At 37.7% G+C, this 22,580-nt stretch overlaps 1 protein-coding gene and 1 long non-coding RNA gene across 2 annotated transcripts in view; one reads left to right on the top strand and one right to left on the bottom strand.

Moving 5' to 3' along the window:
- LOC134654443 (uncharacterized) overlaps window positions 1–22,580 on the bottom strand; it is an 80,037-nt gene that overhangs the window by 18,204 nt on the left and 39,253 nt on the right. Inside the window, exons 4-5 of the mRNA XM_063509889.1 lie at window positions 11,392–11,525; window positions 1,150–1,320 (exon numbers count right to left, since the gene is read on the bottom strand). Of these exons, the coding sequence (XP_063365959.1) occupies window positions 1,150–1,320; window positions 11,392–11,525 (305 nt within the window). The remainder of the gene's footprint in view (window positions 1–1,149; window positions 1,321–11,391; window positions 11,526–22,580) is intronic.
- Window positions 5,514–5,821, top strand: LOC134654450 (uncharacterized). Its single transcript, XR_010097333.1, has 2 exons — window positions 5,514–5,600; window positions 5,644–5,821. It is a non-coding gene; the product is annotated as an uncharacterized LOC134654450 (long non-coding RNA).

Genomic DNA, 22,580 nt, shown 5'->3' with positions numbered 1-22,580 from the left:
AAAACTTTACTATCTTTTGCTGGAATCCTACCAGCATAAAAAAAGTTGCTGGCGAAATTTCGTAAACACACTTTCATTGCAGAAAGCATCAGAATGAATTTTAAGATCCGATGTAATCCATTCTTGGCGATCAGAGTGGTCTGAAGGCTGATTTTATTTTAACAATTTGATATGGTTGTCGTCATATTTCGATACGACCGTGGATCGTGTTTATTAGGTATTTCACGCGCGTAACACAGTGAGAGCGAAATGCGTTTTACTAGTAAAATCAGATCATAACTAGTGTTTAGTCACATTAGTCGTGTCCTTTATTGTGTCTTTTTAAGCGCAACTCAAAAGGAACCTCTGAATAAAGACGCTGTCAAACATTTTATAGGAGTGATCTAAAAAATAAACGTGATTCTGTAATTTGTGTACCTCAAAGACATATTTTAATTTTTGCGTAAGTAAATAAATTAGTTCTCTGAAAAGGGCTCCACGCTCTATAAAAATAAGGAAAAAAGGGATGTTGAAAATAACTGAACATAAATAATTTCGACTAAATTATATGAGTCGGAAACCCGAGTCAAACACTGGACTCGAAAGACTAGCCATATATAGCCAATACTAAACAAAACCTTATCAAAAAGTTGAAGCAAAATCGGCCCCGGACTATTCGCAGCACGTTGCCAGGTCAGAAGCGTCTGAATCTATATCGATCGATACGGGGCCCATTCGATACTTCGGTCGGGAATAAAATCGACGGATTTAGACGTTTCTCGTATACTCTGGATGACCTAATTTTGGAGTTTAAAACGGAATCTGAAGAACAGTTTATGGGATTTGCTATGGAAATATTAAATAAATTGGTAAAACAGTTTTAGACCTGCTTGTTTTTCATAAATTGCATAAGCAGCACGTACTTTAAGAAAGATTCAAAATAAAGTTCAAAGGCATATCGAATATTTTTCCGATTAGAGATTTATTTCGACAGTTCGCGTTCAAAGGCACTTGCGACAGTTTAATTGTTCTATGTCTACATATCTCTTATTGTTAACCTATATCAGAGAATGGTAGAAATTTTTCACGCGTAGTTTGATGTCAACCCCTTTGATGCAGATCATACAAAATACATAAATATTTGGCCTTGTACATAAATATTGGCCTTACCTGTCGAACCCTCTTCTTGGAGGCCGACACTCGGAAGAGACCAATGGTCCTAAGGCCGTGCCGCCGCAGATGCGCCAGGCAGGCCGACACGAGGCCGGGGATCTTCGGCCCCCCGCATCCTGCCTCTTCAAGACCCGACCAACCCCATTCGCCGGAGTCGCAGGATTCACTCTGGAATTAAAAAATATTCTGGTAAGTTTTTTTTAAACCAAGAGTGGTAAAGTTATTGGGTTTGATTGAATGCATTATTTACTTGTAATGCAATGCTTTCTCACTTTTTTTAACCTTTGATGGCTGTTCAATGAAATATTAGAAAATTATGACGCCTGAAAACTCTTTTTGCTTAATAACCAACTCTAGTTATAACATTTGAACTTAAATATTTTTATTCATTTTGAATAATTTTACGGTTTGGACTAACTTGTTTTTAGTCACTCGCGCGACATTTGCTTGAGAAAGGAGACCTAGGCTCTCCGAAACATGTCGCGCGAGTGACGTACTGTCTCACAACACAGTTTAAATTAGATTTTTGTTAAATGTGAAGGTAAATCCGTTTCCTAGCCTAGACTATCATATACCATATACGTGTATATACTCTAATATATACGGATTATATTTAGTGTTTTATGTAAGTAGTGCATATGATAAATTGTTCATCGTCTGCCTTTATGATGATGTCACACATTTTAAAGTCTACCCGTTGAAACCCGAGGTTCGACGGTCAAATACTACATCTTAAAAGACTAGGTATCTATGTTTACTGGTTGAGACGAGATTTACTTAACTAATAAATTCTCTCATAAAGAAAATGAGCTATAATTGTATGATTCAGACAGACGAACAAAACCCCGTCCCAGACTAGCGTAAAATGTAAAATCTGCGAAGATATTAATAAACCAACAGATGTCAGAGAGAAACACTTCATCTGATTTGTAGGTAAACAACTGAAAAAATCGTTTATGGCCTATAAATCTTTTTGGCTGGATATATTTTTGAGATATGATCTATAAAATCGACTCATGATTCAAGGTTAGCTTTCCAGGATCTCACAGAAGTCAAGAGTGTAGTAAAATAGCCACTTTTGAACTATTTATTCATATTGATAAATATTTTTTTGAAACCTTTTTGGTGAGCTTTGTAATTACTAATATAATAACTACCTAATTGATAAGTTAACAAATGAAAATCACAAAATCAAACCAGAGCTAGATAGCTAACAAAACTGTGCCCTTTTCTAGTGGTCTAATAATTTGTAAGTACCTACTCATAATCATAAATAAACAATAAACACTTTATTATTACAAAACTAGTTAATAGATAAGATACAATTAACTATCATTAGGAAAAAAGTACTTTTTTTCATCTGGCAAACGCCAGTGTCCTAGTGGACCATTATTTCAATCAAAAGGCAAACGGACCATCGTCCAAAGACACGAAACACAAAGTTCACGGACGAACTCAGGAATGGGCGTTTCAAACATCTTGTACAGTTATTTTCGTCCGAATAGATATCGGGATAGGCGTAACGTGTGAGACGCGTCATACGATAATTTTATCGCGGCCTTAATGAAAGCGATGGAAGGCCGGCCAGGTAACCGGACACGCGTGACGTCAGTGCGACGTCATTGGATAGGTGTTCGGGATCCTTGGTATTTGAGACGTCATCCTTAACATCTTGTTTGTTTTTGTCATAAACTTTAATTTATGGATCTTGATCAAATTTTAGTCAAATTTTGCATTTTTTTTTTTTGAGAATGATTTTTCTGCTCTATTGCACAACTGATTTTTACCCATTATTGACCTACACACATATGATAGGTTTATTGTAAGGTATTATTGTTTATTACTATTTGAATAAGGGGTTATACACACGATGGATACGATTCTACGTGGATGGATCCTACGTGGTGGGTGGTGATGGGACTTGTCAGAAGAAGCATATATACTTAACCCGTTAGGGGCGTGATACTCTATCAATACCAGAATCAATGCATGGTGAATTTTGCCGAGTGGATTGCTTTTTAAAAAGTGGAGTGGTAGATATTGGCAATAACCAATGGAATGGTACTACCCATTCTTCTCTAGATTCAGGTGAATGGGATTGATTGATAACATCCTTTTTTTGGCACAAAACATTATATGTAACCTATTCATATTCAACCGAGTCAAAACCTGAGGACATTTTGCTTGATTTCTCAAGGACTGTTAAATCTAGTCAGCAAAGCACACCTTGATTCATATTATACCCATCCTCTTCCAACCCACGTGATATATCACGCCCAAGAGCAAGAGCGAAGCATTGACGTCGACTGTTACCTCGAACACTCTAGTCTCTATGTCATAATCGCATTGGCTTTATCGCTTGTTTTTTGGGAGCACGTGAATTTGATCACGTATGCTTCTATAAACATTTTGATTGTGGACCACCTGCGAGACTGCCATGTTTTATGGTATGTTCGCGAATTCTGATTGAAGCAGAGCCGTATTTTTAGCCTTCTGTGAAAAGAAATGCTCCAGAGACGTAAGGTACAACCCAAAACCCAACTAGAGTCCAAAATCTTCCAACTATGGTTCAACTAAAATATTTTGATTTAGGTGAGACTATTATTTGAATTACTTAGTACTTAGTACTATTAGTTCTGAGGTAAGTAACATAGTTTTCATAAATGGCGGACACCCAGAAAAATTCTAAAAATAAAATTTGTCTTGGTACTCAAAATATTAAGTGTTGAATTTGTGGGCCACAGTTGTAGAGGACTGTAGTTGGGTTGTTTTACGCTAACAAAAACATTAACCATTAGACCACTTCCGTCATGTCAATAGAACTCAGTAATGCGAATAGATACATCTCATCTTCTCAGTTAAAGACAGCATTGGACAGCATGTTTAAGCATAGCACATGATTAAGATCACCTGTAGGACTAAGATGGTCGGTGTTTTATCATCTGTCATCATGCCTGTCACATTCTAAGTATGTAAGTGCGAAAGTGACGCATGACATGACGTAAAAATGCGACCATGATACCGCCGCCGAGCTGATGATCCAAATGATGACATAGACATACATTTGCTAAAAACTATCGTGTATTATATTCGGAGTAATCCCAGTACGTATATTTTATTTTATATTTTTACTAACGACCCGCCTTCGCACGGATGGTTCAACGAATTTACACAAAACCTTTACAAATTATACACCAAAACCTTCCTCAAGGATCACTCTATTAATAGGTGAAAACCGTACAGTAGTTTTTGTGTTTATCGCGAACATACAGACAGACAGACGCGGAGGGGACTTCGCTTTATAATATGTATTGATATTGGTATTGATTTATAAAGATAAAGTTTACGCAAGTCTTTTTTAAATAGGTATTGCCTTAACACAAGTTAATTTTTTTTATGGGTTTCCAGGGAAGACCGGCGTTAAGGTATTCATAAGATACCTTGACACCAAGCTGAGTGGAAACCTTTTCAGCGGCGTTTTAAATCGTTTTTGTGACATGTTTTTGTAAAACTTTCTTGTATAAGCGTCCTGAATAAATCTTATTATCACTACATAAGTAGTATAAAACAAAGTCGCTTGCACTGGGGGTAGCGCGGGGAGGCCTCTTTCAGTAGTTTTTATATTCCTTGTTTTATTTTACATATATTTAGGATTGTTAGTTTTAATTTAGTATTATTCATAGTTGTATTTAGTTCATAAGTTATTTATTTGTCTTTTTACTGTATTTTTATGTTTGGATAAATAAAGTTTATATTATAAAGTTCTTTAAGTCGCTTCCCGCTGTCTGTCTGTCTGTATGTATGCTTAGATCTTTAAAAATACGCAACGGATTTTGATGCGGTTTTTTTTAGTAGATAAAGTGATTCAAGAGGAAGGTTTATGTATAATTTGTTAACCCGTGCGAAGTCGGGGCGGGTCGCTAGTATTCTATAAATGCCGAGTACACCGATTAAACCAGCACAAATGAGCCAGGTCATTGATCCGTTTAATTCACAAACCGCATGACATAACCAGGATCGACCCAGACGAGTCGGTAGACGTGACGCAATGTCGATGGACATGACAGCTTCCAGGTCTAGACTGTGTATTGATAGTTTAACGACTCCGGAGCTGATTCTGTGGTAACCATTTTGAAAACATGAAAATTAAAAATATTTATTGGTTTTCGTACAAGTGTTACGAGTGATAGGTTGGGATCTTCTTTTAAGCAACCGATGTGCTTGTGACAGAAAACCCCGCTCTTCCAAAAATTCAAGGGTTTAAACCAATATGTTTGTGTATATGAATCAAATACTTAACACATAGAACTAAAACTAAATACTTCTTTTATACTAAAAAGTAGTACTAGCAGAATCTTCTTCTTCAACCTAGCGTTTTCCCGGCCTAGCGCCAGGGTCCGCTTTCCTGCTTAGTCTTCTCTACTTTGCCCGGTCTTCGGCATCCTCATGTGTGAGATTGTTCTCTTGCATGACCGCTGTCACGACGTCCAGCCAGCGCTTCTTAGGCCTACCGCGGCCGCGTGATCTAGGGCCTTGGACAGTGAGATTCAGGCATCTATTTCCGACGTAGTCTACCGGTCTGCGGCGTATATGGCCATACCATCGGAGGCGACTTTCCTGCAGCTTATCCGCTACGTCACGGATTCCGAGGCTGCCACGGATGTGTTCGTTACAATAATTACAATTTTAACTAATACTTACTTCACTAAGAAATCCTAATTTTATATGGTTTTTCATAAGAAATTTACTATACTTTATAACGAAAGAATCTTGTTTGATAGAACGAGAGGTTTGAATATTATGAATACGTTTTGTTCCCGAACGTGTTTTGTTTTGTGCGTGTTGACGTACTAATTTTGGCTTCTCATCTGAATAGAGCAAATTTCGTTCGGTGATTTTCTCCGATAAAATACATATATGTTCATAAGTTCATATACATATGTGCCATTCTCAACCAAAAGGTTACTTATTGTCGGTTGTCAACAAGGCGCTATTTCCATATAGCTTCAATTTGAAATCAACCTTATCGACAACCGACAATGTGGTACCTTTTGGTTGAAAACGTAAGTATATATTCATTGTCATATCCTTTACGCCCAAAAATGTACTTTTATATCATTTTGATACGTAACGCATTTCCTCAGCACCAATCAGAGTGAGCCGCTAACGCTGATTGGTGTTCATGGTCAAGGGGTGTTCATGGGGGCCGATTCGGATTAAACAATTTGACATGATTATCTTGTTTTGATCAAGATAATCATGTCAAATTGTTTAATCCGAATCGGCCCCCAGCTGTTGATTCACTCGTTTAATGTTCTGGTATGACTGAAGTTTAGTTGATTGCTTTTGGAATTGTGTATTTAATGTGTTTCAGTGGCAAGGTGACGTATCTTAAACGCAGATGAATCGTTTCGTTCATCACTTCAATTTAACTGGATATTAACAACGCACGTCTAGAATTTAAAGATTGATCTCGTGAAAATATCAAAGCAACTGAAAGAGTTTATGCTTAACATATTTAGGGAACGAATTAAATTATTGTATTATATATTTCGGTCAAAGACGCGTCGAAAACCTCTACAATTATTACATTACATTAACAATTGTATATTAACATATACAACATAGGGTGGCCCAAAAATACGTAGGCAAATTTTTAGGAATAATTTTCTTACTTACACATATTTTACAAAAAGGTATTAAAATGAAAACTACAATAATTTGACTGAGACAAAACGTACTTATAATCTTTCAAATTATTTTACTTTGGCTTTGATACACAAACGCAAACCTTTGTTAAAATCAATAGTATGCACTTAAAAAAACTTCAAACTATTTTTGGGCCACCTTGTAATGAGTAGGTAAGCGTACCGAAATGTCTGCGTTAAGTAGAACTAACCCGAAAGTATCCGCTTTGCACTCTAGGACAGAAATGCTGCAGTTACCGCTTAGGTCTCTATTACAGCCGCTTAGTGCCGGCCAATAAATAATAATGGTGCAGTAAAATGTACGAGCCAACAAAGCAATGGATACACCGATCAATGGAGAAGTGGATGTGTAATTAAATACTAATTAAGTAATTACCTTCCCCGTTTAGAAAAAAATAAAACATAATACATTCTTTTTTAAAACAACAAAAACTTAACTAACACGTGTCACGTCATCATCATCATAACTTAAGAGCTTTGCTCTTGTCGGTGGAGTAATCGCCAATCATTTCGTTTTTGTGCCAGTCTTTTGATTTTCTCATACGACGAATTATTTTTTATTTGCCTGAGATAAGTCATTATAGGTTTCCCTTCTTCTTTTGTCTTTTCAATCCTGCCTTCCAAGATGTTTAGGTGTGTATTAGGTGTGTAATGTGACTATTTAAAATTATTTATAACGTCACTGAAATGACCTCCACTTGTTTAACCCTGTTGATAAAGTAACTAGTCTAGTTTTAGTAATACATATTTATAACTGTAATCTGAAATATTTATTAATATACTTAATCCTACTTATTTCTTCTATGAACATGAAGATTTCATGTTAGATTAGAGTCAGTTTTAAAGTCACGCCAATCCCAGACAAACTCCACGAAAGCCAACTCCGATGGTACGGACATGTAATGCGTCGAGAAAAAGATCACTCGGTAAAAATTGCTCTTGAAATTGACATGGCAAACAACTATCAGGACGCCCAAAAGCCACCTGGTGGAGAAACCTGGAGATACAGTCGCTAGAAATACCAGCAACCTACTATGACAGAGCCAAATGGCGGAAGCATATTCAGAGGGCCGACCCCAAATGAAATGGGAAGAGGCACGGAGAAAGAAGAAGAAGACTTATTTAAGTAATGTAATTTTAGCTATTGATCGCAAGTAGAATATTTAATACTTATTATTTGTTGGTGGATAAATTGAGAAATATAATAGTTTAGACAACACCTTCTAAATAACAACTGATGACCTCATTGACTAGACTATGGCCTTTCGGCATCAGGACATTTTCCACAAATTGTCACATAGAAATATTAGAAATAGCAAACTGCATTTTCACGTGAATACCAGAAATATTCTTGCGCTAGAACATTCTTTGCGTGCGTAGGTGGGTAATAAATGTACTAGACAAATAAACTTTAGTAAATCGTTAATACTAATGGAACAACTGTCGCTGACAAAAAGCATTTGCCCTTCATGCTTGGTTGAATGAAATCTCGGATTATGTTAATCTATTTTTGTTTCTTGCCTTTAATTAATCTTCCAATGATATAGGACTTCAACTTTTGAAAACTCTATACATCTCTAAGGTAAAACTATTTACTTATTATTTTAAGGGTTATTAATATTTGTTACTTATTATGAAATTAAAATTCTTTTACTTATTTATTCAAATTCAAATTCAAAATATACTTTATTCATCAACAAGCACTTATGAACTTTAATGTATTACATACATAGGTCTTAATCTAATTATCAGAGCAATTTATTGATGTTAATATAATAACATTGGATTATTATATAGATCAAATCTAATAATTTCACAAAAAGATCGTCAAACATTTATTTTAGTTCTGACTTTTAGAGACAAATCTCAATTTTTTATAATTTTTTTAGTATTTGCCTGTATGTTCGTTATTTTTTACCCAGAAGGGTCGAATTAGGGTCGGTTGCACCAACCCGCCCGTCACCGTTAAAGCGTTCGCTAAATTTTATTGTAATGGAATTTTCATAGTTCTCTGCCGAGTGATGTTGATCAGTCTGTCAAATGTAGTTGGTGCAACTGACCCTTAATGCACAAGGGAGCGTGGGTGACGCGACAGCATCTGCTTACTGGCGTAAAGTATCAATATCATGAAGGATTTTTTCTGCACCAAAAAGCATGCCTAGCTTTTTCATTTATGCCCAAACGCCTTTAAGAATATTGAGAATATTCTTAAAGACCATCCAACCATCTTAAAGCGATTATCATTTATCACCGTGACACGACAAGCCCTTGCTGACGTCACACGCGCGTCACCCGATATTTGTCATTGGTTATTGCCCAATAGGAACGCAAATAACCGGCGCGTGCGACTGCGTGGCGGATTAACGGTTCATCCACACTGATGCAAGGATATTTATTTATTGATGATGATATCGCCATCTTCGGTGTGTTCAAGTACACTTAAGTCGATTATGAGATTCATGAGCTAATCTTATGTGGGTGTGACCAGAACTGACCGAATGTTATCACTCGTCTAGCTTATGGATGACCAGAGTGCCCTGTTTATCAAAAGCTTGTAACTTGTAATACAAGCGGATGTCACTTTTTGACAGCTTTTGTTAGAAAGGGACTTTCGCTTGTATTACAAGTTACAAGCTTTGGAAAAACGGGCACCGGTTGCCTACTTCTTAACACCGCCACCTGAAATTTACCACAATTGATTTCGATAACGAACAAATAACGGGAGATGTTGCCTGGCATAGACACAAACGTTAAATTAATGCTGTGGTTTAACTTATCTACTATGGATATCTAAGAAAGCGGGGGCCTAGCCAAGATGACAATCGGTAAACGTTACCCTTTTTTTGCAAATAAATTATTGTTTGTTTGTTTGTTTGTTTAAAAACGCCAAACGAAACAGGCGGCCTAGCCAAGGTGACGATCGCTATCGCTTCGCCATCGAATCGCTTTGTGTCTCTCTATTACTCTTCCATATTAGTGTGACAGTGACAGTTGCATTTCGTTCGCTTCGGAGCGTTAGCGATTGGCATGTTGGCTACGGGGCCAGTTGTATATGGAAACAGTCACGTGACTTTTCTTACCATCTGTCGCCCCCATATATTTTTCTTTTCGGTCGTCGTTTGTCGACGTAGTTACGCCGAATTATGTTTTGATAAGTACTGCGGGCGCAGCATGGTTCCATTTGTATCGCCTGTCACTATGCTCATCACTTTCGCACTTACATACTTGTTACAACGTGACAGGCATGGTGACAAGCGATAAAAATGCGACCGTGCGACTGGTAACTTTTAAACCAAAATATCATAGAACCTGAATAAGATCCATTTCCTGTTTTATTATAGGTACATTAAAAAATTGTTGTGAAATTAAACATATCCGAAAATAAATCGTGATAAGTCTCATCACGACTATAGATTGTAGCTTACACATGGGAATGCAGACAGAACGCCCATAAAAATGTCTGATAACATCACAAGACATCCACAAATAGAAAAAAATGCTATCAATAGACGACTTTGACGAATTAAAATGATATCAATCGGTATATGCATCTATTTTCTGATCTTACCTCGTCTAGCTGCGACACCATTTTACCAAGACCCGTGCTGTATTATAGTAAAACCCGTGCTAGTTTAAATTTATTTACGATTAGGAGGTGCAGGAGGTCTTGTAAAGCTGGTCGTGTATATGTGACTGCGGTTTGGCATTAGCTTGTGGCAAAAATAGTCAGTGCGTTTGCAGCCAAGACACGTAACTATGACGCGAGGGCACCTGGACCTGTCTTGCATTGCATTGCACATACCGAGTGATTTTGCTAATTCGGCTTTATAAATTAAATTAAAATAATGGGACAATCTTGCACAAATCGATCTAATCATCAGCAGCATGCAGCTGCAGTAAGTTCAAGACGTCTGCAACTCCAGCAGGCTTAGCACAGGAGTGGCGGTGGCGCGATAGTATCTCGCCCGCGAGATACGAGGCGACTACCCGTCTCACTGTATTAAGAGCCCTCTCTTAGACTACACATCCCTATGTGTAGTCTATCTCGGGGACGAGATACCTACTGTCACATCCCTAGCACAGGATGCTAAGCTTTCAGGGGTGTGACTTGCGCAATAGCGACCCTGTAAAAACCTGTATACTCCTTTTTTGAAGAACCCTACACTGTATAACCCCGAGAAAACCTTGCCAGGGAACTTATTTAACAGTCGGAGACCCTGGGAAGGATATCTAATATCTTTAAACGAGCAATTCTTGCATATTTATTTATTTATATATTTATTTGTTTATATGTATATATATTTTGGGGATCTCGGGAACGGCTCTAACGATATCGATGAAATTTGCTAGATGGGGGGTTTTGGGGGCGAAAAATCGATCTAGCTAGGTTTAATCTCTGGGAAAACGCGCATTTTCTAGTTTTTATATGTTTTCCGAGCAAAGCTCGGTCTCCCAGATATTTGCTCTTAAACCGCACAGTGAGCGACCATCTAGGTACTAATCTAGGTGAGTAATATATTCTTGCGCTTACATCGTCCCCCTTTTCCAGGGCTCCTAAGGAAGCCAGCGACGCCCGGGAGCCCCCGTGCTGCTGCCGCCGCAGCGCCCGCTCCGCTTCCACGCACTGCGCTAACGACACGCCGAACACGCTGCCCGTTGACGACTCTGTGGAAGACGTTATCATTAATTATCTAATACTGCTGCACAGAAAAAATATCAAATCCTTGAAACAAGAACCTGATATGTCTAACACTCACTCTCAACTATTTTGATCCGAGGTACCTACATTGAACTAATATACTTAATCTCACTAACGGTTCAAGAATTGAAAGCCACGTGACAAGAATTTTATTACTTGGGTCAAGACAAGATATCCGCATATTTTGCCATAGAAGACTCACGCTGGACCGGACTGGGCCGGAGCTTCCGGCGCTTCGTTTTGTATGGAAAGCACACGTGATCACCGGCGATCAGCGGTCATAGAAAATGACATCGGGCGGACGTCTCGGCACGAGCTCGGTCTAGTGTGAGTCATGCTTAGGACTACGACATTTTAAATTAGTCGGAAGCTTTTAGACTATTAGACCAGGATCTCTAGAAGAGTGTCGTATGCATAATTGTTAGACCGCAGTTTGACTTTTGATCCTTGTAGTAGGGCTCCTAGGCTACAAGAAACCTGATGTTGCCGGGCTGACCGTCAAAAACAGCTCCATCAAACTATTATATATATCACGATATATGTTGTAGCAGCTTATTTGAACACGAATAAGTTATTAAAAATAAATTAAAACCATTAGAATCTCGAAGATTATGAACATTTTATATGGGATTTTTAAGGAGGTGGTGGGGGGAACGGCACCACTTTTCAGCCCGGCAACATCAGGTTTCTTGTAGCCTAGGAGCCCTACTACAAGGATCAAAAGTCAAACTGCGGTCTAACAATTATGCATACGACACTCTTCTAGAGATCCTGGTCTATATAGTAGAGAGTGTACAACGGGGTTTAATCGCGTATCTGTTTCAGATTTACCTCCGATGTTTCGAGGACGGCGTTGTCCCTGTGGTCTCGGAGAAGACTGGCTAAAGTTGACATCAACATCTTCTAACCGCGCGAGTTTTTCGAAATACCAGCACTTGGTCTCGTTTATCAGCTTGAACGTTTTGCGCACTAGAGAAAGCTAATCGTGAAAGTTTAAATCAGTATTTTGTATAGTAGAGTGGTTTTACTACACTAAAGTGCTTTTATTACAATAAAATGATTTGATAGGTTCAGCTTCATTGTCCACTTGCTGCAAATCGCCGACCTTCAAAACTATGAGTTATTCCCTGGATGAGTTCCAAGCTTCGCGAATTAGCCAGAGACACTAAATTTCGCGACACGATACTAAACGATTGCTATTTTACGATTAACGTTGGCCGCGCCAGACAATAATTCCTGTTTTTTGTGGTTATAAGTTAGCATTGTTTATCTATGGATTGTTAATATTTTTGGAGAGAAGTTCATAAACAAAAAATTTATGATTAACATCTTATCTTTGTATGATAAGGGTGCTGAGTGCTGACCGAATTCTTAGTCATATTTTGAGAACATAATAAGACTAATAAGAGAATGATAATTAGACACAATTAAATGAGTTTTCTTATGTCGCTACATCTATTCTATTTTATTCTATTCTAAAAACATCCAACCATAAGTCAGGAACAAATATTACAGGATTTGAACCCATCCGGGCCCAGATATTGTCATCGCTCAGGGTTGTTATTACGGTGGGCAGAGTTATATTATCATCTATACTGTGACGTTGTGACCCAATTGTGACCATTCTCAAAATTAATATCTGATCTGAGGCTTTGTCTTCTTACCATCGTTTTTTTATACGTTTTATTCTCTAAAAAATCACTAGCAACAAAGTGGACCGGCATTGGCCATCAATCGCGTAATATTAGCAACAGGCGATTTTGTACGGGCGGCGGTATTTTGTAAATATCGCGAGTGAGAGGCGAGACAGCAGGTAAACAGGTTATTCATAAATTATTTCTGCCTACTTTACCAAGGGCAGACCAGTATAATTACAACCTTCGATTGCATGTAGTTAAGAACTTAAAATACAAATATACTTTTTGCTCACGTCAATACAGAAAACAATACAAGTAATACAGGCATCCTAGCTTGCGTCCACTCCAGGTCCTTAAGTATCTCTACCTCACAACCAATATATACAATACTTCGCGAATGGTCCAGAGAGTGGAAGGAGCATATGCCAGAAATACATGGACTCGTGCAACTATGACGTCATAGAACGTGGGACCTTGGTTGCTGACTGTTGTATGTTGGTTGGCTGGCTTTGAATCTGGTTACCTGAAACCTAGGCCTGCAACCAGTAGCCTGAAACATAATTTTAGGACAAAATATATCTTCGCTTTGAATCTAGGACATATTATAAAAGTGAAAGTAACTCTGTCGGTTTGTCTGTTATCTTCTTCACGCTTAAACTGTTAAACTGATTTAGATGAAATTTAGTACAAAGTTAGTTTGAAACCGAATGGACATAGGACAGTTTATGTCAATCATCATCATTATTTCACACAGACGAAGACGGTAGAAGCTAGTATACTCAATAGGTATAAGAGCAAAGTACAGAGCTAATAGTTTTGCAAGAAAATAATCCTCTTATACCAGAACTAGCGTCTTTTTGCAAAAGAAAGAAAACATTTATACTACTTTTAGTGTTTGCTATGGATCGTATATCTTAGCTGCTTCTAATGATTAGTTTTCATTGGAGTCGATTGTTTACGATCGCGAGAAATCGTTGGTAGGGGATTTCATCAACTGAGAGAGTCTGTTCGGAAAGAGATGAGTCGTGGAATGTATTGGGCCCCATACATTTCACGACTCTTCTCTTTCCGCACAGATTCTAAAGGTGCGACCACACCGCTGCTTAAAAAACGGTGACGGAACGGAATCGCACTGACGCATCGTTTTTTTTTGCGTGCCACCCACACCGCTACTCAAAATACGCTGACGGTGCGGAATCGCAGTGACGTGCCGTAAACTTTACAACTTTACTAGGGAGACATGTGTCAAAATCGTGACATTCGGCGATTCCGTGTTTTAAGCAGCGGTGAGGAAAGCACGGAATAAAAACGATGCGTCACTGCGATTCCGTACCGTCTCCGTTTTTAAGCAGCGGTGTGATTCATAGATTAATAAGATAGAATATCTGAAGTCCTCCTAGCTCTCACTAGATGTCGCTATCACAAGCACTCGCACCCGGCACCCGGATAAAGATAGTCCGCTAAAGGCCGTCTATTCCTACCCAGCTATTCCCGGCTGGCCACAAATAGACTATAGATTATAAAGGTGTTTGTGGCTTTGTGTGTCTGTTCAATTGTCACCCGGGGCGATACAACTCTTATTATATTATAGCGATGCCGAAAATCTGTATTCGCGGACGGTGAGTCAACGTGAATCGCGAGCGGTAAAATATTTGGGTTTTTGAGAAAAATATGTTGTAGTTTAGTAAATGATGGGTACGGGTAAGATCCTTTGAATTATATTTGTTTACTAAATACCGGCCTATGAATATTGAACTGACACTATTATTCGTGAGCGGAACAATGTTTTACTAAAACGTTTTTCTACTCCAGCACTTAAATGTGTCAATTAAATGACTGACAGTGATATCTAAAGCAATGTCATTTGAATGCTTTGTCTATAGGCTCATAAGATGACTGCTAGCAGTCATCTTATGAGTATAATACAACTGCTTTATTTTTTTTAAAGATACAAGTTCCGATCATCTTGATTGAAAGAGGTATGTTTTCATTTACAATAATAACTCTTTTTTTTTTTTTAATAATAACTCTTTTTTTTTTTTAATAATAACTCAATTTTTTTTAAATAATAACTCTTTTTTTTTAATAATAACTCTTTTTTTTTAATAATAACTCTTTTTTTTTAATAATCTCTTTTTTTTTATAATTTTTTTTTTTTTTTTTTTTTTTTTTTTTTTTTTTTTTTTTTGCTGCAGCTGTCATAGAAAAAGTAATGTATGCAACAGCTCATAATTGGTTCTTAAAATTCTCGGGTCTTTTTTTACAAAACTCGACTACGTCTCGTTTTGTAACTTCGACCCTTGAATTTTAAGAACCCTTATTATATCACTGTTGCATAAACTACTATTATAGTTTCAACAGATGTCATTTGTACAATGAATAGATGATTTTATGGTCTCAATTAATCCATTTTTTATAAGAATCAATCCAAAACAAACAATGTTTAATACAGGACTGCACTGTTTATGAGTGAAAGTAGTTCATTTCAACAGTTCGTTCGACGACGTACTAAATGATGTTAACATATGACGTCACTTAAAAAGAAATAGGCCATAACCATAGAGAAAAAAATACATAGAGTGCTCACTCCATACATCAGTTTTAGTACTAAAAAGCACATAGATGTAGCACCGACCGGAAAGTCTTATGCTGTTGAGATAAGACTTTCCGGTCGGTCCTACATCTATTGTCAAGTAGCAGTACTGATAGTTCCGCTACTCGATGCTAGATGTAGACACTGAAATTAATGTCTGAACTGATGTATGGAGTGAGCACTCTTGTCTTACTATATTTCTCTATGGCCATAATACAAAGAATATCGGTCTCCCAAAAATAAACAAATGAATAAGGTTAAATGATGTCATTAATTTAGGTCCCGGCGTGATCTATTGTTTGAATTAATCTTGACGTTTTTTTATATACTCTTAAGCCTCCTATCCACCGTCGTATCCACACTTCAATGTAGCACGTAAAGTTTTCAAAAATGTACACTTACAGAGTTACAATTTATTTTTTTCTTCGATGGATTTATGATCAAGAATCCATTTAAGCGATTTAAGCTGTTTACAAGTTTAAATCATGTGTCATTGACATTGCGTTTGAAAACAAGAATATAAAACGTGTAAGGTCACCGTACAGTGCACTTTCTGTGTTCACGATACGCTGTACGAAAGCATATTAAAACCAAGGCATAAACAAGATGTATCAATAGTGAATTGAACAAGTTCCGTGGGCGCTTTTATGCGTTCATAATCTGTAGTGGCGTTTATTTAATCAAAATACTCTTTCATCTAATAGTTACAGTAAGTGTTGCGAATGTGTGACGAATATTAAAAGAAGAAAACATGTCATATTGTGAAAATGAGTGTAAAACAACCTATAAAACTATAGGTAAGTACTTAAGTGTTTCTGTTGTAAATTGGGTGAAACTTGTATCAATTTTTCACAGGCATCCTCAAAAGATATGTCTGTGATTCACCTAATTGCCGCGATTCTACACAGAATTTGACAAAACAATGTGTGGAATGGAAGTGTCATTATTAACGTCAATTTTTCGTAAATAATTGTCATTTATTTTGACATTTTTACACTTTGTCATTGCAAAGTCTGTGCAGCGGCGGTAGCACGGTCGCATTTTTATCGCCTGTCGCCATGCCTGCCACGTTCTAACAAGTATGTAAGTGCGAAAGTGACAGGCATAGTGACAGGCGATAAAAATGGAACCATGCTGCGCCCGGTGAGTTCGTTTTGGAACAAGATCTAGTGTAGAGACCGTTTTTAACTAGGGATAGAGTTGACTCTATCGCTACTTTGACGGTGTCTATACTATTACAAAATCACAACAACATTTGTAGCAATGTGTATTCATAACTTGCATTTCATTAATTTTAGTGATTGTATACTATTGTTTTTGTTTGTCATTCATCGTTACTTCTGTTTTGTTTTATTCGTTTCCTCAAAGGTTAACTGGAAGAGATCCCATTCAGGGGTAAGTTCGCCTTTTTTGTATTTAATTTACTCTGTAACTATGTTTCTCGTGTTTTTAGTTTCCATGTGCAATAAAGTATATACATACATACATACCATCCTGAAATATTTAAGGATTCCGTTCGGATATCCGCTCCGGACCGAGGCATCCTTCGTTTTCTATGACGGGTGATCGGTGATCTCGTGCTTCGTATAGAAAACCGAGTTGTCGGACGCGTCGGCCCGGACCCGGACCATTCTATCGTTAGTCATCCAGAATAAATAATAGTACTTGGTACAGAAGATTCACTCACTAACAAAACGCGTTTATTACAACAGATATGACCGCTTGGTGGCGAAAACGGCGAGCAGGCGTCCGTTCCAAGGCTTGACACCAAAATTGGGGTTTGTTCCTGGTTCGTCGTATTCCTGTTTCGTCGTATTCCTGTTTCGTCGGATTCCTGATTCGTCGTATTCTTGTTTCGTGGGAATTATATAAATATAATTAAATATGTCGTGCAGTAAACCAGTATGTACTACCTAAATATGAAGATTTAATGTAATCACCAGTGATCGTACTTTTTCTAGCATTTTTAGCAGATTACGACGAATCAGGAATCCGACGAAACAGGAATACGACGAAACAGGAATACGACGAACCAGGAACAAACCAAAATTGGTGTGGGCCGCATGTACTTGTAGCAACGCGACTCACGCGACGAAATCGCGGAGTGAGCCACGCCTGTCCTTACTGTGTTTGTAATGTAAACTTCTGTTATGTACATATTTTATTTCCTCTTTCGACCATCAAATCTTCAACAACCTTCAACGTAACGGTCCGATAATTACTGTAAATACGCGTGACCCACATATTTGAGGAAAATACTTTCTCCGTGATTTGGCGCCGTTTCAAACCATACACTTTTAAACTAAAATACAAAAACAGGGAGCAAGGTCTTGCGAATATGTTGCCATAAGGAAAATTGGTAAAACTTGGAATTGGTTGCCGAGCGGAGTCTGGGCTGATTTAAGATGGGAGATAAGGAGAAAATGAGCTAAAATAGGAACAAACTAGTTTTTTTGCCGTACTTATAACAATTAACTTAGGCCCATGTAAGAAATAACGTTATAATTTTTTATATGACAGGAAAGAGAGTTCTTATGTGGTTGTTCCAATAAGTTTTGTTTGATAATATAATTTTGCTGAAAAATATGCGACCTTACAATCAAAAAATTACTTTCTATCACTTCGTTTAGGTATGAGATAAGCATCGACAGTTGAGTTTATCGATATAGGAACTTCCTACCTGTTTTTAAATTTTGCACCCTATAATCCAATGCCTGGTCCGTGCAAACAAATTCGGGAAACCCATTTTAGTATATATCCCATTTTTGGGGTCCCGAGAAAACAAACCAACCCAACAAAATTACGGTATACAATTAATACAATACACTATGAACCTAGTTCTGCGGGCGTATTATGGCTCTATCCACGTGATATAACTGTCACTTTTTAACACCGCGGGATAGAAAGTGACGAACACCGTTTTATCACGCTGTCGCGTGTCTACGCGACCATCATATCCGTACTGAATAAAGTATGGGGGCCCGATTCGGATTATGTAATAGACATCTATTAGATATCTTTTAGACATCGCCAAGATACGATAACGATATGTTTAAGATCTAACCTGTCAAATTTGACATTTCCGCGATTCTGGAGATACTCTTGAACGATTTCCACAAGATATTACTTAGAGATCTAATTCACATCTAATAGATATCTAACACGATCTATCGTAAAAGTGACATTGGTTGCCCGAATTGCGCTGCAAAAGAGAACTAGTTGAAATCTAAACTATAACGTATCTAGAATGGATCTAGTACGTGTCGTCTCTGTGAATATCTTGAAATTCGAATACGGCAGTGATGGGTCTCTAACGAAAAACATCGAACGAGGCAAGTGTTATCTTTACATCTAACCGATTATCGCGGCCGTCATACTTGCAGATGTTTACTCTAACCCAGGTGTTAAAAATGAACACCTGGACGCACGCCATCCCAAAATCAACCATACCTATAAGAAGTAGGGTTCAATTTCCGTTGCTAACCTTAAGAACGAGCTGACTTTTTAACACAACCAAAAAGTCTTATGTCACTATGGAAGTGTTGTCGGAATATGACCTTTATTGTTACTAAAACAGGTGGTGAGTGTAATGTTTTCCTTTATAACTATAAATATTGCTCGCCCGATCGCCTATTTCGAGCAATTAAACAATGTTGCTCAAGGTTCCACTAAAAATAATGTTTTTGGGTTATCCAAACACAGGAATTGGCCACATAAATCGTTGGAAGGACAAGGGCGAGTGGTCTCGCCACTTTGTAGAGATTTTGCGAGGAAGTGGTTAAACAAGGTCGTGTGAGAGACCCATTAATGTATTTGATGAGACACCAAAGCTTGCAAAGCACCCAAAATCTTGATTGAAAAGACTATCCTTTTAGAAAAACAAAAACAAATATACTTAAGGGGTTAATTTCACACAAAGTGTTGTATCTAGTCCCATCCTATTAGATCTACAATTTGCTATCAAATTATCAAAAGTGCGACCAAAAGAGCAATGATATTAGAGGCCATGCACTATGAAGCTTAAAAATGGTCACGTTTTTTAGGGTTCCGTACCTATTACTAAGTCTCTGTCTGTCTGTCCGCCTGTCTGTCTGTCTGTCACCAGGCTGTATCTCATGAACCGTGATAGCTACTAGTTGAAATTTTCACAGATGATGTATTTTTGTTGCCGCTATAACAACAAATACCAAAAAGAGGAATAGTTATTTTCGATACAAGTGCGAAAAAGAGGAAATTCTAAACGAGTGGCGATAAATGAAAACACGACCGAAGGGAGTGTTTTAAATCGACACGAGTTGCGAATTACCTATTCGCACGTGTATCGAACAACGTTTTACAGTACATATGGCACTTTAAAGTTTCGACATACGCACGAAAAGTGCTATTTTACGCACTAGTGCGGAAAAGTAGCCCCATATGTACTGTAAAATAATTATTTAAGTGGGGCTCCCATACAAAAAACGTGATTTTTATGCCGTTTTTTGCGTAATGGTAGGTACGGAACCCGGAGATTAGCCGGTTTTTTCTATATTATATACTCAACATAATTTGAAAGATACTTAAGTTACCGTGGAATGGGGTTACTTTGAATCCTGGGTTTACTTTGATAAAAACTTTACTTCGTGTTCAAACTCGAATATTACGCTTTCTGAACGCACCCTGTGGATTGTTTTTTTATACGGTTGGCAAGATTGAACGTCACTGTCAGTTAGTGATTTGTGTCCGTGGGATTAAGCATGTCGACTGATCGGAAAAAAATTAAAAATTAAATATGCAAGTATCAGTTGTGTGTACTTTTAATAGACTGTATAACTTCTAATGTAGGTACTTGACCTTGAAAATTGACCTAAACTCTTTTTTTTTTTTCCTTCTTTAGACCTCAGAAATTCGTGGGTAAAATCTTTCGCATTCCTCGTGAACACCATGTATAGTATTTTTTAGATTATTTAGATATTGAAGGTTTTTTAACTGATTTTTGTATTATTATTTTAGAATAATGCCTGAGCATATAGGAACTACTCTGAAAAAGTTTTAAACCGGGCTGTGACAGAAGTGGTCGAAGGCAGGCCGTCGATACGCCAAGCATCCGTACATCATCGTATTGTTATTACATATTGTTAATAAATTTTGATAGGTTTTTATTGTTCAATTATGCTTATTACCTGTTGATTTTTTCTAAGATATCCTTTTTTCTTTTTGTCAAAGTAACCCCAAAGGCAATAAAATCCTTATAAATCCTAAACCTGCGAACGGATTTTTTTGTAATGTTTTGAAGTTTTAGTCCCTATAGGGGTTACTATCGAATTCCGTCGAAAAAAGGGGGGTATCAAAGTAACCCCAAATTAAGTTTAAAGTTGATCACCACTTTAGAATTTTTTTTCAAAGGACACATTAGTATTTAAAAAAACATTATTGGTGAAATCGATAGAGGAGCAAAAACCGTTACTGTCATTTTTTAATTTATTTTTAGATTCCGTATTCGGGGAGATAAATAAATATTAATTTTGAAATTGATCAAAGTAACCACCCCATTCCACGGTATTAATTTACTGGAACTTGAATTTGGACCATAGTTGCAAGTTGTGGGCTAAAGTTACCTGACTTTACGGTACTAATTTGACCGGCTAAAAACCCGCAAAAAACTAAAATAAAACCCAGTTGGTTATCTTTTTCATCTCTAATATGAATAGTAAAGTGTAGGCGCTCGCATATAAATAGTCCGCGGACCGCCCGCCGCCGATTGTTACCGCATAAACAGCATTTGTGACGTTATCTATGAAAAGGGACCTTATTGTCAATGGCGCTTACGCCATTATTAACGATGCTCCGATATAAATATAATGCCGCGCGACGCTGTGCGGCGTAAGCGCCATCGACAATAAGGTCCCTTTTCATAGATAATGCCCCATTTTTGATGCGGATCTCATGGTTCTTAGGGGTCTGGTTAAAAATTCTCTCACCATCTTCCTTGCGTTGTCTCGGCATTTTGCCACGGCTCATGGGAGCCTGGGGTCCGCTTGGCCACTAATCCCATGAATTGGCGTAGGCACTAGTTTTTACGAAAGCGACTGCCATCTGACCTTCCAACCCAGAGGGTAACCTAGGCCTAATTGGGATTAGTCCGGTTTCCTCACGATGTTTTCCTTCACCGAAAAGAGACTGGTAAATAACGAATGATATTTCGTACATATACGTTCCGTAAATCTCATTGGTACGAGCCGGGGTTTGAACCCGCGACCTCCGGATTGAAACTCGCATGCTCTTACCGCTAGGCCACAGGCGCTTAATTAAATATTCTCTATCCCTAGTAATATTATAAAATATTTCCCTTTAGTTAGAGATTTACACTGTTTGAATGCATTACTCGGTTCAGCTCCAGTGTGACATGTTTGCAAAAGTAGATGCGGTAGTGTGTGCAGTTATGAATGTCTGAGGTCTAGCTAGATGTTACTTACAGCGGGCCAAGCACGGTCGCATTTTTATCCTGTCACGTTCTAACAAGTATGTAAATGCGAAAGTGACAAGCATAGGGACAGGCGATAAATTCGATTTGGATTAGTTATGGATTAGCTTTGTGAGTGTCAGGGATGTTTCTGGTTGAAGAATTTACGATGGTCCGATGTATTGTATGGAATATAGAAAAGCGCCATCTATATCTAAAATGCTATTTTACTCTCCTCCCCCACTATAAAGTAAACCAGCCGTAGCCAACCAGACCTGGCACGAATCCGAAAAAACTTAATTATGTACGCGAAAAAAATGTTAACGGACACAGAGTTATGCCACGTCTT

This window comes from Cydia amplana, chromosome 15 (genome assembly GCF_948474715.1).
Source record: "Cydia amplana chromosome 15, ilCydAmpl1.1, whole genome shotgun sequence".
NCBI classification, from domain to species: domain Eukaryota; kingdom Metazoa; phylum Arthropoda; class Insecta; order Lepidoptera; family Tortricidae; genus Cydia; species Cydia amplana.
The sequence above is the reverse complement of the archived record's forward strand: the minus strand, read 5'-3'. Positions and strand labels throughout refer to the sequence as shown.